This window comes from Peromyscus maniculatus, chromosome 22, assembly GCF_049852395.1.
Source record: "Peromyscus maniculatus bairdii isolate BWxNUB_F1_BW_parent chromosome 22, HU_Pman_BW_mat_3.1, whole genome shotgun sequence".
Taxonomy (NCBI): domain Eukaryota; kingdom Metazoa; phylum Chordata; class Mammalia; order Rodentia; family Cricetidae; genus Peromyscus; species Peromyscus maniculatus.
The window spans coordinates 8,738,355-8,753,716 of record NC_134873.1 but is presented as its reverse complement, the minus strand read 5'-3'; the positions used below and the strand labels follow the sequence as shown (position 1 = coordinate 8,753,716).

The following is a 15,362-nucleotide window of genomic DNA, read 5'->3' as shown; positions in this document are numbered from 1 at the left end:
TGGACACTCTCTTGTGGGGGGAGAGGAGGCCGGTCAGTCCACGTGGCAGCCCTTCCTGTTGATGGCTCAGTGGGCCCCAGAGGCCAGTGGACCCCCTCTGCCCAGTCCTGGCGCACTCGCAACGCCTTTCCCAGTTCCCCTTTGTTGGGTGCCTATGTCGCGTCCCCAGCTTTGCGTTGGGGACTTCGGGGAGGAGGTTGCAGCTCAGCTGTGATTGATGCACTGTATCCAGGCCTGGGCGACGCCGGGCTGCTACCAAACAGCCAGTGAAAGGGAAGCCTGGCAGAGCGTCTTCCCGCCTCAGATCCCCGGGCGGGCGAGCATCAGAGCAACACAGGCCTGGGGAGTGGGTGGTGGGTGGGTCCGCTTGGGGCCCCTCCCCAGGCCTGTGCCCCGCCTCACGCCACTCTCTGGGGCCCTGGGTTCTAATCCTGACTCTGCTCATCTTTTACATTTCTTTTTGGTTATCGTTTACGTATTAATTACTATGTGAGCATGGGCTTGCCCAGGCACGTGACCAGGAGTGGGAGGGCCTGGTGGGCCCGCCAGTGCCTTAGTTTCTCACGAGTCCCATTAAAGAATTAGGGGACGTTTTGTTTCTTTTGGGGGTGAGTCCAGGTGTAAAAGGTCATCACTGAGGTGACTCTCGGGTCGCCGAAGGGCCGCGTGTGCACGTGTGTGCGTGTGAGAGTCCCTGAACCCTCAAAGCTCCCCTCTTCTGAACCTCCAGAGCCACCCAGGTTTATCAAAGAGCCCAAGGACCAGATCGGCGTGTCGGGAGGCGTGGCCTCCTTCGTATGCCAGGCCACAGGCGATCCCAAGCCACGGGTGACCTGGAACAAGAAGGGCAAGAAAGTGAACTCCCAGCGCTTCGAGGTGAGCTGGGGCTGGGGTGGGGGTGCCACAAGGCGGCCACAGCTCCCATCCTGCACTCCCCACACCACAGGGTTCCCTGGTCCACCACTCCATGCTGTGTGTCGTGGAGCAAGGCCTTGCCTTTTCTGAGTCCAAACTCACACCCCCACCTGGGAGGAAAATTCGCCGAGCTGAGCACACGTGACCACGTGACCACGTGACCACGCCCTGTAATCGCTGTGGGCTTCAGGCTCGGCTCCATCCAGGTGTTTGGCGTGGTCCTGTGGGCGTCTCCTGGCTCCTCCTCTTTAACTGTGACTGATCCTGGGTGGTGTCTTATGTGCCCAGGGACTCGCGTGTCCCCCCAGCACACACGTGACACCCAGCGCTGATGGGTACCATGTGTCTGAGGCGGCTACTGTCCCCACCCCAGCAGCCCAGTCCTGCTGGAACCCGCCCTGGGCCCGCCTCGCCTCACTGCTCACCTGTCCCCCGTTGTGTGTCCCCCGTTGTGTGTCCCCGTCCCACATCCCGACCCTCCCTCCCCGCAGACCATTGACTTTGACGAGAGCTCTGGGGCGGTGCTGAGGATCCAGCCGCTGCGGACGCCCCGGGATGAGAACGTGTATGAGTGCGTGGCCCAGAACTCGGTGGGAGAAATCACTGTTCATGCGAAGCTGACCGTCCTCCGAGGTACTGGCCCCCGGGCGCACAGTCCCCGAGCCTGGAACCCTCCTCGTTGCCCGTTGCTTTGTTCTTTAAGGACTTGGGTTTGTCCGCCCCCAACACGGCCCACCCCTGTGGTTTGTGTGGTTTAAATGTTTGCACTTGGTGGGTTTCAGGCTCTGCTTGATCTAGGTGTTCAGTTAGTGCTGTCTAGTGTCTGTCCCTGTGTCTCCTGTGACCCTCTGTCCCCAGGTAGCTTGGGTCACAACTGCCCTGCCACTCAGAAGCAGATAGCCATGGTTGGTCTCACATCCACTGGAGCCACCAGTGGGCCAGCCCCCACAGAAGAACGTGGCAAAGGGTGGGCCCCCCAAAGGCAGGATGGAACAAGCCCAACAGCCTGAGCCCCGACACCCTGTGCCCTGGCTCTTTCTAAGGGACACTGAGATGTCCCTTTAACACTGGCACCAGACAATGGTTCAGAATCCAGGGCAGCCACTTTGGATCTGTGTAACCCGGGCCGGGTTAACGAACCTGTCAGAACTGGGGTGTCTGTCCCTTAGGGACATTGCATTGTGGCCATGAGCGTCTGCCCAGGGGCATTGCAGGTCCCCAGGGGCTCTCTTGTGAAGCCGGGACGCAGGGCCAGTCACATTGGTGAGAGCCCTGAGCCACCCCAGGGCCCTGTGCTATCGGGGGATTCCGTCACTTCTAACAAGGGGCCCCACAGTGCGCTCTGCGGGCAGGGGCGGAGCTGGGCAGAGTCCACACCCCCCAGGGCCCTCCTCTCCCTTCTCTCTTTGGGATATTTTTCGCCTTGACCTTTCCCGGCACAGACTGGGCAGCCAGCCTCCTGCTGCCCCTGCCAGCTCCATTGTCGACACTCGCAGAGTTGGGACTCACTGCAGCCATCACGCACAGATCACTGGGAGTCTGGAAAGACTCTCCAGCCCCCTCAAGCCCCAGACACCCGGCCACCTCCCTTTGTTCTTTGACCATTGCCTACTTCCCACACACACTCAGGAGGCCCCAGGACAGACACCCCCCCCTCCCTCCCCGGCCCTCGCAAGCCAAGCTATGCCTCCTGCCCCCTGTGGGCTGCTGGAGCCAAAGCCATTGCGCCTGCCTCCCTCCCTCCCTCCTTCCCCTCCATCTAATGATGACCCAGGGTGTGGCGTGTGGGGACACCGGGAAGTGGGCCCTCCCCAGCTCTGTCCCCAGCTGGCTGCTGCAGTGCACACATGCACACGCACACACACACGCACTCACACATGCACACACGCGCACACGCACACACACATGCACACGCACACGCTCACACACACACACACACACACACACACACAGGACCCTTCCGGGCTGTCTGGAGCCTGCTACACCTTGGTTGTGTTCCCTACCGGGACAGTGGCTTCTTGTTCACTTCTGTCCCCTGCCGCCTTCATGGTGCCACCACCCCAAGCTTGTGACCGTTACGCTCCCCTCCACCCACAGCACCCCGAGTGCTCCTGAGAACCCAGGCTTCCCCCCAAACACTTTCAACCACAAGCCAAGCGGCTCCCATTGCAGACACCAGTTTTGGTGTCATGGCCAGGGACGTGCCACCCATGACAGGGCCGCCTGCGTGAGAGGCTGTGCCCGTCACACTGTTAACACGGCAGACGGTGCCCCAAGTTCTTGGTCCTTGGTTTATCCCGTCTTTTTCTTTTTCTTTTCTTTTTTTCTTTTTTCTTTTTTTGGTTTTTTGAGACAGGGTTTCTCTGTGTTGTTTTGCGCCTTTCCTGGGACTCACTCTGTAGCCCAGGCTGGCCCAGTTAGGGACGTGTCTGGTGGCCCCCATGCTGGCTCTGGTGTCCTGTTGCCCATGTGCGGCACGGGCCCCTGCGGTGTCTCATTTCCACCTGCCATCGCCAGGGTCAGTGGCCCAGGCTGGTCTCTCCTCTCCGTCCTGGGCGACGGGGTGTCGGACTGGGATTCTGCAGTGACGTGGTCAGGTCCCAGTAAACTGGGTTTGACATTGTGGAGGGGACGTTTGGGTTCTGAGAAGTTCTGGAAGGATCTAGAACAAGTCCAGGGGACGTTTGGATGGAGGCAGGTGTGGGGTTGAGTTGGGAGGAGGGGACTGCAGGGGTAGGAGGCCCGGGGAAGGGTGACGGCTGCTCCAGCTGGGATGCTAAGGGGCCGGTGTGGGTGTCACCTCTCCACGACACCCAGTGTCCCCATCTCTAACTGTCCCAGGAGCAGTGTTAGCCCAGGTTAGCCCAGGTAATTGGGAGCTGTAGCAGGTGATGGAGAGCCCTCTGTGCTGGACCGTCAGTCGAGCCCATGGTCCTCCAGCTCTACCTACAGCAGCCATGGGGGTCTCGGGGCGTAAGCCAGAGGGGGTGGCGGGAGGGTGGCGGCTTGGACTGCGGCCACCCAGGGCCCATCCTTAGGGCGTTTCCCACAATAACCAGACTCCTGTCCCTTTTTCTCCCCGTCTTCACACCCCCAGAGGACCAGCTGCCCCCCGGCTTCCCCAACATCGACATGGGCCCCCAGCTGAAGGTCGTGGAGCGCACACGCACAGCCACCATGCTCTGTGCCGCCAGCGGGAACCCTGACCCTGAGATCACCTGGTTCAAGGACTTCCTGCCTGTGGACCCCAGTGCCAGTAATGGGCGCATCAAGCAGCTTCGATCAGGTGGGCACAGGTGGCCGACGGGATGCGGGTGCCGTCGGGTAGCAGAGGGCCCACACCTGGGGCCTGGTGGGGATGGGCTGGTACGCGGCATGGGTGGCCGTGACCCGAGGATGGGACGTGGTGCACACGGAGCTGGCTGGGAGCAGAGCTCAGGCCCAGCACTCAAACCGCAGGGCGCCGCAGAGGCCCGGGTGGTGCAGGGCTCTGGGACAGGCAGTGTGCACTGTGGGTGAGGGCGGCGGTAGCCAGTGGGTGACTGCAGGGCACTGGCAGTGAAGGCAGGCAGGATGTGATCAGTCAAGGTAGTGGGGAGCCACGGGGGGGGGGGGGGGCAGAGCAGTCAGGTGCAGGGCGCCAGGGGAGCTGGGCATGGCGGTGACCAAGGGTTTGCAGCACCAGGAGATGGAGGACCCCAGAGGCTCCTGGGTGTCCGCGGTGCTGAGGGCGTCAGAACCAAGCAGGTAGATGAGTGTCTGTCACGGTTTCAGCCAGCTGGGGAGGCCTGGGATGGAGGCCAGGCTGGACTGGTGAGGCTGGGTGGTTCATGGTGATGTTCCTGCAGAGACCCCACTTGGCCCATTGACCAGTCTGTGTGTCCGTCTGGGGCACGGTGCTCCCTGTCACTTGTCTGTCTGTGTGCGTGTGGCTCCCTGAGTGGCTCACCCTGCCTCCCGTGTGTGGGCAAAGGACAGGGACTGGGCCCTCCGCACACGAGCGTCCGCTGGCCCGAGTGTCACCTGTGACCCCTGTATCTCTTGGTCTCCCCAGCACCCCACGCCAACCTCTTCACATTCTCCCTCGACTCCCCCAGCACCTCCCTAGCAAGGTCGCCCCTCGTCCTCGGGAGGGCCACTCCGCCCTCCCGCCCCGAAGTCCCCGAGATGGCTGCCCAATGGCAGCCGCAGTGATCTGCTCACAGCTCGGGAGCCCTGGTCCTCTCAGGTGTCCCCTGACCACCCCGTGGCCACGGTCCAGGGGCGACAACTAAGCATTGTGTGAACACACCACCCTGGGAGCCGTCCACACCCTGTGGTCCCTCCTCCCTTGTGCCCATGAGCAGATGCCCAGTGGCCGCCCTGTGACCTTCTTCTCTCTTCTCCTTCTCTCTGTAACGCTCAGAAAGCTTTGGTAAGTCCTCGCCTCTCTGCCACGCCAACCTCTAACGGTCCTGCCACCCCTCTGCCCCACACTAACAGCCACCGTGACAGTAACTGACCCACTGCGTGTGGCATGTGTACTAACGCCCTCTCCTGCCCCCCACGGCGGGCTGAAGACAGACCCCACCCATAAGGAAAAGAGGAAAAACGCCACCGGCCCCCAGGCTGGGGTCCTCGCACCTCAGGAGCCCCCGCTCCCAGCGGGTGGAGTGGGCTTTACTGCCGAAGATGCTGTGTCTACCTGGAGCGTTCATTCTGACACCAGCTGCCAGGCCAGTTCTTGCTAAAGTTACAGTGACTGGTACCAGCTGATACCCAGAACCATCTCAGTGAAAGTGGAAAGGAAACGGTTCCTTTTCCCTGTGGGGATCGCAGCATTAGCAGTGCTCTGGACCTCGGCCACTGTAGTCCACGCAAAGTTAGAACCCATGTGGCCGTTCCTGACGCCCACCACACCGCTGACAGGGTCCCATTGACTCCCACTGACAGAAGGTGGGGAGGCCTCTGTCCCTATGGGGCATCATGGTTACACGCCTTTAACCCCAGCACTCAGGAGGCAGAGGCAGGAGGATTGCAGTGAGTCAGAGGCCAGCCTGGGCTACAGAGTGAGTTCCAGGCCAGCCAGGGCTGCACAGACCCTGTGTGGGATATGAAGGGGGTAGCAAGCACACAGATCAGGGAGGGTTCGGGGTGCATGTCCACAGCTCAGAAGGTGTGAGACATGGTGTCCAAGCCCTGATGCCTTCTGCCAAGAGGCTGCTGGCCCTGCTTGGCTTTGGCCCCGGGAAAGGAGCAGCATTAGAGGCCGCGTGGGCACTCCAGCCTGGAACCTCCTCCTCCCTGGGTGTGGCCGACCCACAGCCGGCTTTTTCCTCTTTTCCTTCGGGATCGAAAGAGGCCACGGGCTCCCCCCACCCTCTGCTCCCTTCCCACATCTCCCTCTCAGCCTTGGTGACACCTGTCCCCACGGCACCGTGCCCGGCGCTCTAGTGCTAACTCCTGTCCCTCCCTGGTCACTAACAAGACTCCTGGGATCCTACCGCTACCCACCCCTCCCCATTTGGATTTCAAAGCAACCCCTTGCTGGAACCCCCAAAGTTACTTGAGGGAAGAGGCGCAGTCTCCCTGGGGACGCACCCAGACCTTGGGAGGCCGCCTGCAGGAAGCACCCGCCCCGAAGTCCCACAGCCCCAGCCGGGAGCCCTCAGGAGCTGGCTGCAGCCGCACTGCCCGGCAGAGGGACAGGGGCGGCTCCTGGCCCCGCGGCCCCTCTCCTGTGGCATTCACCTGTCTCTCTCTGTTTCCCTTGCAGAAAGCACCCCCATCCGAGGTAAGAGGTCTGCCCCTCACCAGCCAGCCCTCAGATCTCACTAGCCCCCACCCGCCACACGGCTCCCCCCACATCCCTCTGGTGTTTGTGTCTGTCTGTGGTTTGGGCTGAGTGTGGCTGCAGGGGACCGTGTGGGCACCCAGCTGCAGGGACAGGCGCTGTCTCCGGGGTCCACCTGAACCCCTGCGCCTGCAGAGTCCACGCACAGCCATCTGCCATGAATTGCAAAAGGGCCTTCTGAGATTTAGGGGTGATCAGACTGGAGGGATCAGAGAAAGGAATTCTCCAAAGATGGGTCTGATACCCCGCTTCCCCAGGACACATGAACACAGACCCAGTGCTGATATACTGTGCTGCCTCAAATAGGTTTCCTACCCTCTCTGGTCTCTGCAGTAGCCTTGAAGTCGGTAGGAAGCATTGTATGGTGGCCATCATCCACCACCACCCAAGAGTGGACGTGGGTGTCTCTGGTCCCCGTTACTCCTGGGGTACAGCTGTCAGCAAAACCAGAGAATGTGAACAGCAAGTCTGGACCAGCAGGGCTTGGAAGCCCAGGGTTCCTGCACGTGGCTGTTGCTGCATGGATCTCAGGAGGAGCTGGGATGCAGGCTCAGTAGGAGCTGGGATCCGACATACTGAGCCAGACTCTCTTGCCTTTGCTCTGCCATAAATCAAGCATGGTGAGGCAGGCCTTTGTGGCAGGCGTGGCTGCCTCCACCTCACTTTCTGTTTTTAGTTTGTAAAAGTTAAACTGTTTCACCGAGGCTGAGATTCCAAATGTCCCTGTCTGCTGTGAGGGGGAGAACCTGGCTTTAGCTTGTTTGAGATGTCCTTGGGGGGAGCGTGGCCTCCTCCAGGGCCCTGTGGGTGCAGGTGACCACAGCTCCCTCTCTGGGTCCTCCGTGTTGTTGGAGTTCCGTGTTTGTTGGACTTGGAACGAGGTCTCTCGTAGCCCAGGCTGGCCTGAGGAGCAGGCTGATCTTCCGCCTTGGGCATGCACCTGGCTCAGAGGGCTGGGACCTCAGATGTGGGTCGCCCTGGGCCCCAGGCCCTGGAGTGAGGAGGCTGGGGCTTATCGAGGTCTCTCCGCCCTACGCGGGGCTTCAGACTTGAGATCTGACCCACGCCACTATGCGTGGGACCCCAGTGCTTCACCCAGCAACTGTCACCCTCGGCCCCGAGGGAGGACCTGTTCCTTTCTGCTGACCAGCAGCTGCCCTTGAGGGGAAACCTGGGCTCACTGCCACCACATGCCAGTCTGGGTGGCCTGTTGGCCCACAGGAGGCTGGGGTGGCCTCTGTTTCCTCCCCATGACCCTGGGAGTGGCACCCCACGATGCTGTGTCCCGTGGAGCCCCTTCGTCGGTGGGCAGTACAACTGTGGCACCAGGGGGTGCTCGTTGGGCCCAGCCCTGACCCAGTGGTGTCAGTCATGGCCACGGTCCCGTCCCTGTCCCCGCAGGTGCCCTGCAGATCGAGAGCAGCGAGGAGACAGACCAGGGCAAGTACGAGTGTGTGGCCACCAACAGCGCCGGTGTGCGCTACTCCTCACCCGCCAACCTCTACGTGCGAGGTAGGGAACTCCGCCAGGCAGAGGCAGGGACCCACCGTCCCACCTTCCCATCCCTGGGCTCCCGGCCTCCCGGCTCCCCTGTCCTGTGCCGACCCGAGCAGGAATGCCCTGACCCCATCCGCGGGGTCACTGGAATGACAGTCACAACACTTTGGGGGTCTCACTGATGGCAGGGTGGGTGGGAGCAGAGCTGGGTTTGGGGGGCCGGTCTCGGGCCTGCAGGGCTGGGGGAGCCTGAGGGCCACCGCCCGCCCCCCCCCCGCCCCGTCACGTCCCCAACCCCCAAGTTGGCTTGTGTGGTGTGTGTGCCCTCTGTGTCCTGCTGGCTTGCTTCTCTGACCCTGTGGCCTCCTCGTGGCTCCCTGCTTCCCTCCCCGTCCGTGTCCAGTAGTGAAGACTGGGGGGCTGGGGTCTCCAAGCTACCCTCCACTGGCGTCCAGAACCCAGTGCTCGCTCTAGAAGGAATAAACCCAGACCGTGGGAGGCCAGGGCCACGGCTCTCACCCGTGCCTGTGGCTTGGTGGCGAGACATGCTGCCCAGCCCTTGGGACCCCATGTGGGTCTCAGAATCCCAGGCTCGCTCAGTTGTGGCTGGAAGCCTGGGGTCCTTGGCAGCCGCCTCCCCATGCCTCTGCCCCCAGGGGGCTTCCCGCAGGACCCTTGGTGCGCCCTCCTCCATGTCCCGCGGCTACTCCGGGGACGCCCATCGCTTGTATCAGTTGACCTGCTCACCTTCCTCCCCCAGCCTCAGTTTCCCTGCAGCGCCCCTGGCCTTCATCCCTTTCCACCCAGGGAGGCCGGCAGGCTGTCCTTCCCCCTCCAGCCCTTGCCTTCCTCAGCCCCTAGTCAGCTCCTTTGGGTCCTGGCTGTGGGTTTTACATCTTGGCTCCAAGCAGGAGGCCGTGTGGCGGGAGGGTGCAAGTGGATGGGAGGGGGGCCAGTCTGATCTTCTGCCACCCCGGCACCCGGTGAGTTGTGGTCCCTGCAGGACTCTAGCGACCGGTCTTCATCTAACTTGTGTGTGTCTTCGTGGACACTGGGGATGGGGGGTTGTGAGTCTGGTTCAGAAAAGAGGGGACGGCAGGGGTGGAGCGGGGAGGGTGGAGCCCTTAGTGAGGGTGTGAGGAGGGCGGAGGGCCCTGTGTGTCCCGGCCGCCCCGCCCTGGGGGCAGGTGAGGGTCGGGAGAGCTGGTCGGCCCTGCCGGCTGTGCTCGGCGCTGAGCCAAGACAGGGAGCTTTATGTTCTTTTTCCTTTTTTGATTTTAATTTTTTTTATTTTTTTGGTTTAAAGAAAAAAAAAAGCAAACGATTGCAGCTTTAGCCGTGGGAAGTCCTCTTTTTACTCTCTGTATCTCCCCTATTTTTTCTCTTCTCCCCATGTCATTGTGCGCATCAAACCCCCTTTACATCCCTCAGAGCTTCGAGAAGGTTGGTGTGGTTTTTTTCTTTTTTACTTTCTTTACCCACATTTTTACATTCTGAAAAAAAAATAATAACAGCTGACACGTGCTCACACACAAGAAGCACACGCAGACACCGCGCAGACACACGCACACACGCACACGGAAAACGAATAGCAAAACAGACGTAAAGTGGAATGAGGTACCGAGCCTAAAGCAAACAACCCAGAAAGACACACAGACGTAATGTCGGCCGCCGGCGCGGCCGGCACACGCGATGCTTGCATTGTGGTCGCCTCTGCATCCCTTGGTAATGTTGTTGCTAAGTTTTTTGCACTCCTCGTCGTCATGGTAACTTGGGCCTGATGCATGCTGGGAGAATGTAAAAAAAAAAATTTCTCTGCATGCCACTCCCGTCAGTTTGGTGGACCCCGGCCTTCTGTTGGAGTGTTTGTCCTGTTCGTTTGTTTTCCTGGTTTCTTAATTTTTTTATTTTTTTAAACTTTTTTTTATAAGTTTCGTTTTGGGGGGATCGATTGCCCCCTCCTCCGCTCTGCCTCCCTTCACTGGACGCCCTTCTCCCCCAAAGCGATGTCTTTGGTTCTGTCTTGTTTTGTGCTGTTTGGTTTTGGTTTCCTTGGCCTGAGCTGTTGTGGTTGTTACCAAACGCATTGTGAGTTCAAAGCCAGTGTTCCTGTCCCAGCTGTCACCCAGAGGGCGGAAGGGGTCCCACAGCTGGGATGCTTTGATGAAAAGTGACCACGTAGGCACCACAGGACGGGCAGGAGTGGGGGCGCCCGGGTCACCTGGCTTCTAGTTGACGTTTCCCGTTCCCTCCGGGCGGCTGGCAGAAGGACATCCCCAAGGGCATTTCCCATCCTCCTGCCTCAGGATATTTAACACCCTGCTCTCCCAAAGAATGCAGCCAAGGGCTGCCGGTGCCCGAGTCCCGCTCAGTATCGGCCAGCCCGGAAGAGTGGGTGCTGCAGCATCAGAGTCTGGAGCACTTGGCGGAAAGTGCAGAGTGACCGGCAGTGGCTTCACGCGTGCCGGCTGGGCTCATCTGGAACTGCCCGTGGGGGGCGGGGAGGTAACGGGACAGACTTTCGGAGAATCCCTGGCCAGCGAGCTCACTCGTCTGGTCTGCAGCGCGCGCCTCTGCCTCCAGGGCGGTGCTAGCTGCTGCTCCCTCCTCTCAGGCTCTGGGTGCAGCCACGGGTGTGCGGTCCCTCAGCGTGGTCACTTCTGGTCACCCAAGCATCAGGGCTGTGGGATTCCCGAGAAGACCAGGGGCATTTGGGGCGTGGCCGCTCCCCACTCTCTCTTTTCCTCCACTCTCTCCCTCCCCTTTTGTCTGCCCCTCCCTCTTTCTAAATTCCGTTTTTCCTTCTCTCTCTTAGCTCTCTCTTGCTCTCTCTCGTTCTTCTGAGATCCACACATCCACTGTCTGTCCTATCCACAATAATAAAACCCCTTTCATGCCCAATTCACTCTCCAGCTGAGGACCAAGCCCACCCCCCCACCCCCGCCAGGTCACCCTCTCTCCAGCCTCCTCTCTGCCTGCAGCTTATTACATCCCAAGCGCTGTCAGCAAAGGTTTAGATGCCTCAGGAAGGGACCTTGTTGCTCCTGCTCTCAGCCTGAGCCCTGGCAAAGGAGGTCCTGGCACACTGTACTTGGGTGACAGGGACCCCTGAGGGCCACCTGGGGTTGGTGCGCAGTGCCGTCAGCCCGAGGCAGGTGCTGATGTCCACATGTGTGACCTTGGCTGTTCCTGTGACTTCTTAGGGTTCCTGGTCCTCATGGGAACTGTGAAGTTCCTGATTGCTTGCTGGCTCTAAGAGCCAACGGCGTCATGTGCCCTGGGTGGAGAAGAACCCGGGTACTCACAGGAGTTGAAAGGCGGGGAGCAAGGGCCCCCCTCCAGCTGTAGGTGGTCAGGTGCCCCCCCGTGCCCTCTGTTTAAATGTGACAGCTTAAGGGACCGTGGTGAGACTTGCCTGGCTGCAGCCTGTGGGGGCTGCCTCAAAGAGCATCCCAGTGCAGAAGCCAATCCGCTAGCCCGGGGCTGTATGGTCTTCACTGGTGGTTTCCCCAGCCCTGTCCACTGCGGGCAGGCGGCTCCTCTGGGGCCACTGATGTCATTTTCCCCCTGTGACTTTCTCTGAGGAAGTCCTGGGGCCCAAGAGGCAGACAAGGGAGCCTGGAGAGACAAGGTCCCTGGCACAGAAGTAGCCACCAGGAGAAGAGCAGCTGGCCTGCGAGGCCTGCAGAGTGACAGAGCCCCAGCCACCCCCCCTAAGTGGCAGGCTCAGCTGCTGAGGGGGCCCAGGAGCTGTCCAGTCCTTGACCTCTGAGGACTAAATGGCCAGAGCCCTATACACGACTATTTTTGAGTACACATTCTGTACCTCTCTGGGGTTTCCCTGAGGAAAGACAGTGCCAGGAGACAGACAGATGGCGTCATTGCAGGCTGTTCACATTTTCCTCATCAGTAATTTAAAGCTGTGAGCCTTTAACAGGTTCTCAGTTTAACCGAAAAAGATGGCACCCACAGGCACCCATCGGGGTACAGCATCACTGAACCATGATGCACCTAATCCAGTTAATGGCACCTCCCCACCTGCTGCAGAGGGCAGCCTCCCACCTACAAGGGCCTTGAGATGGTGCACATTCAGGCTGCCCAGTCCCTGCTCGGCCCTCGGGCTCACCTGCTCTGTTCCTGTTGCCCGGGGAGACGCGTTGGCCGTTGGTGAGGCCGCACCCATGTCCTGGCATTTGCCTTCTAGGTCCCTCCATTCCCAGAGTGGGGCTGGGGATAATGGGGCCGGGCCCTCCTCTCACTTCTCATGTCTCCCCGGTGCTTCTGTGGGGTCTGTTGGCCAGCTCCCCATTCCGACGGCCCCTGACCGGGGAGGTGAGGGTACACCATCCCCATCGTCCTGTCGGGTCTCAGGGTGGGGAGACTCCAGCGGGGTCTGGTGGGGGCGCAGGGGCTGCCCCACAGGAACACTGAGCACTGACTGACATGTGGCCTGCTGCCTGCCTCACCCCTGCATCTGTGTCCCTGTGGCCGGGTGGGACAGACATTAGATTACACCTGGTCCTTGGGAGAAGCCACAGTGTCCCACGGCCACAGTGGTGGGTGGCGATGGGGCCGTCACTTGGCAAAAATGTGAGGGAGCGAAGAGGCTGAGACTGGGTCCCCCATGGGACAGCTGGGAAGTGATCTGTAGTGGAGAGTAGACCCAGCAGCCTGCCACAGCCACGGCTCAGGGCCCTCCGGGCCTTCGTGGGGCAACCTCATGGCCAAGGGAGCTGGTGGCAAACAGGGAGGCAGTCGGGGAGGGTCTCAGGAGAGTGAGGGGGGAGGGGAGGGAGATGAGCTCTGAGCTTGGCCCCTCCCGTCCGTGACAGGTGTAATCTAAGCTTAACTCACCCCCCACCCTGGAGGCTGCACAAGCCCTCGGCACCCCACCCCCCAGCTCCCATCCACATATCCATTTTGGAGTTCAGAGAACCAGCCACGTTTTTCTCTCACCCCAAAATGCCCCATAGACCCCCCCTCCCCCACCTGCAGCTTGCTCGATGTTAATCATGTGACACTGTCGGACCCCTTACCTAGCGCTTCAACCAGATCACCTCACTGTTTTGAGTTTTCTTCCCCACTCACCCCTCCTGTCCCTGCCCACCCACCCCTCACCCTCAAAACCCCACTTTTGAGTTTTGGTTTCTGCCTCTCTTCCTGCCTGGGGGAGGGGCTGTCTCCTGGTTGCTTTGATGGTTTTTCAGTTGGTTTGATTTTTGTTTTTTTGCCATGTGAATCGGGGTTTGAAGCGACCATCCCCTCCTGACCTGCCACCACCACCCCCACCCCTGCCACCCCACCCTCCTGACCCCACTCGCCCACGCGGGTTCCCCCTGCTGGGACCCTCCCGGCTACTCGGTGACCAGAAGCGCTGGGGACCAGAGCCAGCTGGAGCGTGCCGAGGACCAAGGCTGGTGTTGCCCCTTATAACCCGCCTGGACCCTCCTTTCAGGTCGGTAATTTGGGGCGGGGGTCCCGCGGGGCCTGTCCGTCCCGTGGGCTCTGTGCCCACTTTATATCCTAACGTGCACCTCAAGCCTGCAGCCGAGGGGTGGAGGAACAAGGTGGGCGGGCGACGGCCCAGAACTGGGCAGAACACAGCATCAGCCACCACCCCACGGGCGGAAAGGTGCACAGAGAGGATCAGAGCCCACAGCACCTTCCCCGCAGACTCTGGCACACCAACCCACTTCCTGAAGGACATAGGAACCCACACGGGCCGTGGGGCCAGTGGGCAGCGTGGCGTGACTGCCCCAGACACCTTCGCAGCCGATTGACACGTCCACGTAATGATGGGGCTGTCCACTGATAGTGGCTGCCGTTGACCTGAGAGCCGCCGGCCATTGAACCGGCAGGAGCTGGCCATTTAACCTATAGAGGCTGGCCGGTTAACCTATAGAGGCTGGCTGGTTAACCTATAGAGGCTGGCCGGTTAACCTATAGAGGCTGCCATTTAGCTGATAGCCACCGGCCATCCAGCGGACAGTGGCTAGCCACATCAGGGACAGTGGACGTGTCCTTGTGTTCTTGTGTCCTATCCAGCATTTAATGGCCGCAGTCACAGCCCTGGATGAAAACTCTATATTCAGGTTGCCTGTGGCTTCTGTATTCTGGAAGCTGAGGTCTTTTCCACACAGCAGTGCCCTCAACATAAACTAAAGTCGGGTCAGGAATGAGCAAGGCCTCCGGAACAGACATCTGCTCCTTTTTGAGGACAGAAGTGAGCCCTGTAAGCTCTGGGCTCTGCCCCTTTGGGGTTCCACACATTTGCATAGGAGCCTCTTGCGTGTGACAGATACCCCTTGGCCAGGGCCACGGCTCACTTAACTGAGGGCTTTTGCCCTCTTCTGAGTCTCCAGTAAAGACGCACGTTTAACAGGACCCAGATAGTGAGAACGGGACATTCAGCTGTCCTTGCCGGTCGTGTGCGAGTGGCGGAGTTTATCAGGCTTTGAGGGCGGCAACTGCTCATTCTCATTAGCTTCGTCACCTCTGACCTGCTGTCTCCTCTGCAAACTGGGCTTGTTGAATGGGATCCAATGAGGCAGATGTGCAACGAAGACCTCCAGTTCCAGTGTCCGGCTCACAGGCAGTTGTAAAGTGCACATCTGAGCTGAGGCTGACCCATTGCCTTGAGATAGGCCAGCAGCCTGGGCTATAGAGCAAGACCTGTCTCAACAGATGGCTGTTGACTGACTGAGATAGCAGATAGGTGACAGCTGCTGGGGTGATCGATGGCAGCCATGAGTGATAATAGGTAACCAATTGAATCTCTTGTCACTGGGGGCCTGGACAACAACATCGGCAGCCACCTTCCTGGGTTGGGCGCCCTTGTGGGCTCTGTCCCCTCAGAGGCCGTTCCTGCAGGTCACCTCTGCTGATACACGGGGGACTTAGACCGGCGGCGGCGGCAGCGGCGGCCTCTGCCTCTGGGTTCTAGTGTACTGTGCCCTGAGCGAGGTTCAGGGGTCTAGAGAGATGGGGTTCTGGGCCTGGGTTGGTCTGCCCTGAGGAAGCCTTCTCTGGGGGCTCTCGCCCCTTGGGTGCCTCGCTGCCCAGCCGAGGCCCCTGGGTGCTGGGTGGGGAGGCTGGATGCTGTGTTCTGCTGGCGGGG

General features: G+C 60.4%; 1 protein-coding gene across 14 annotated transcripts in view; it reads left to right on the top strand.

Annotated features, from left to right (window-relative positions):
• Ptprs (protein tyrosine phosphatase receptor type S) overlaps positions 1 to 15,362 on the top strand; it is a 64,324-nt gene that overhangs the window by 22,261 nt on the left and 26,701 nt on the right. For all 14 annotated transcript variants that reach the window (XM_076559209.1, XM_016000833.3, XM_076559208.1 and 11 more), the window contains exons 3-6: positions 731 to 876; positions 1,407 to 1,548; positions 4,013 to 4,201; positions 8,150 to 8,260. In XM_076559209.1, coding sequence (XP_076415324.1) covers positions 731 to 876; positions 1,407 to 1,548; positions 4,013 to 4,201; positions 8,150 to 8,260 — 588 coding nt within the window. The remainder of the gene's footprint in view (positions 1 to 730; positions 877 to 1,406; positions 1,549 to 4,012; positions 4,202 to 8,149; positions 8,261 to 15,362) is intronic.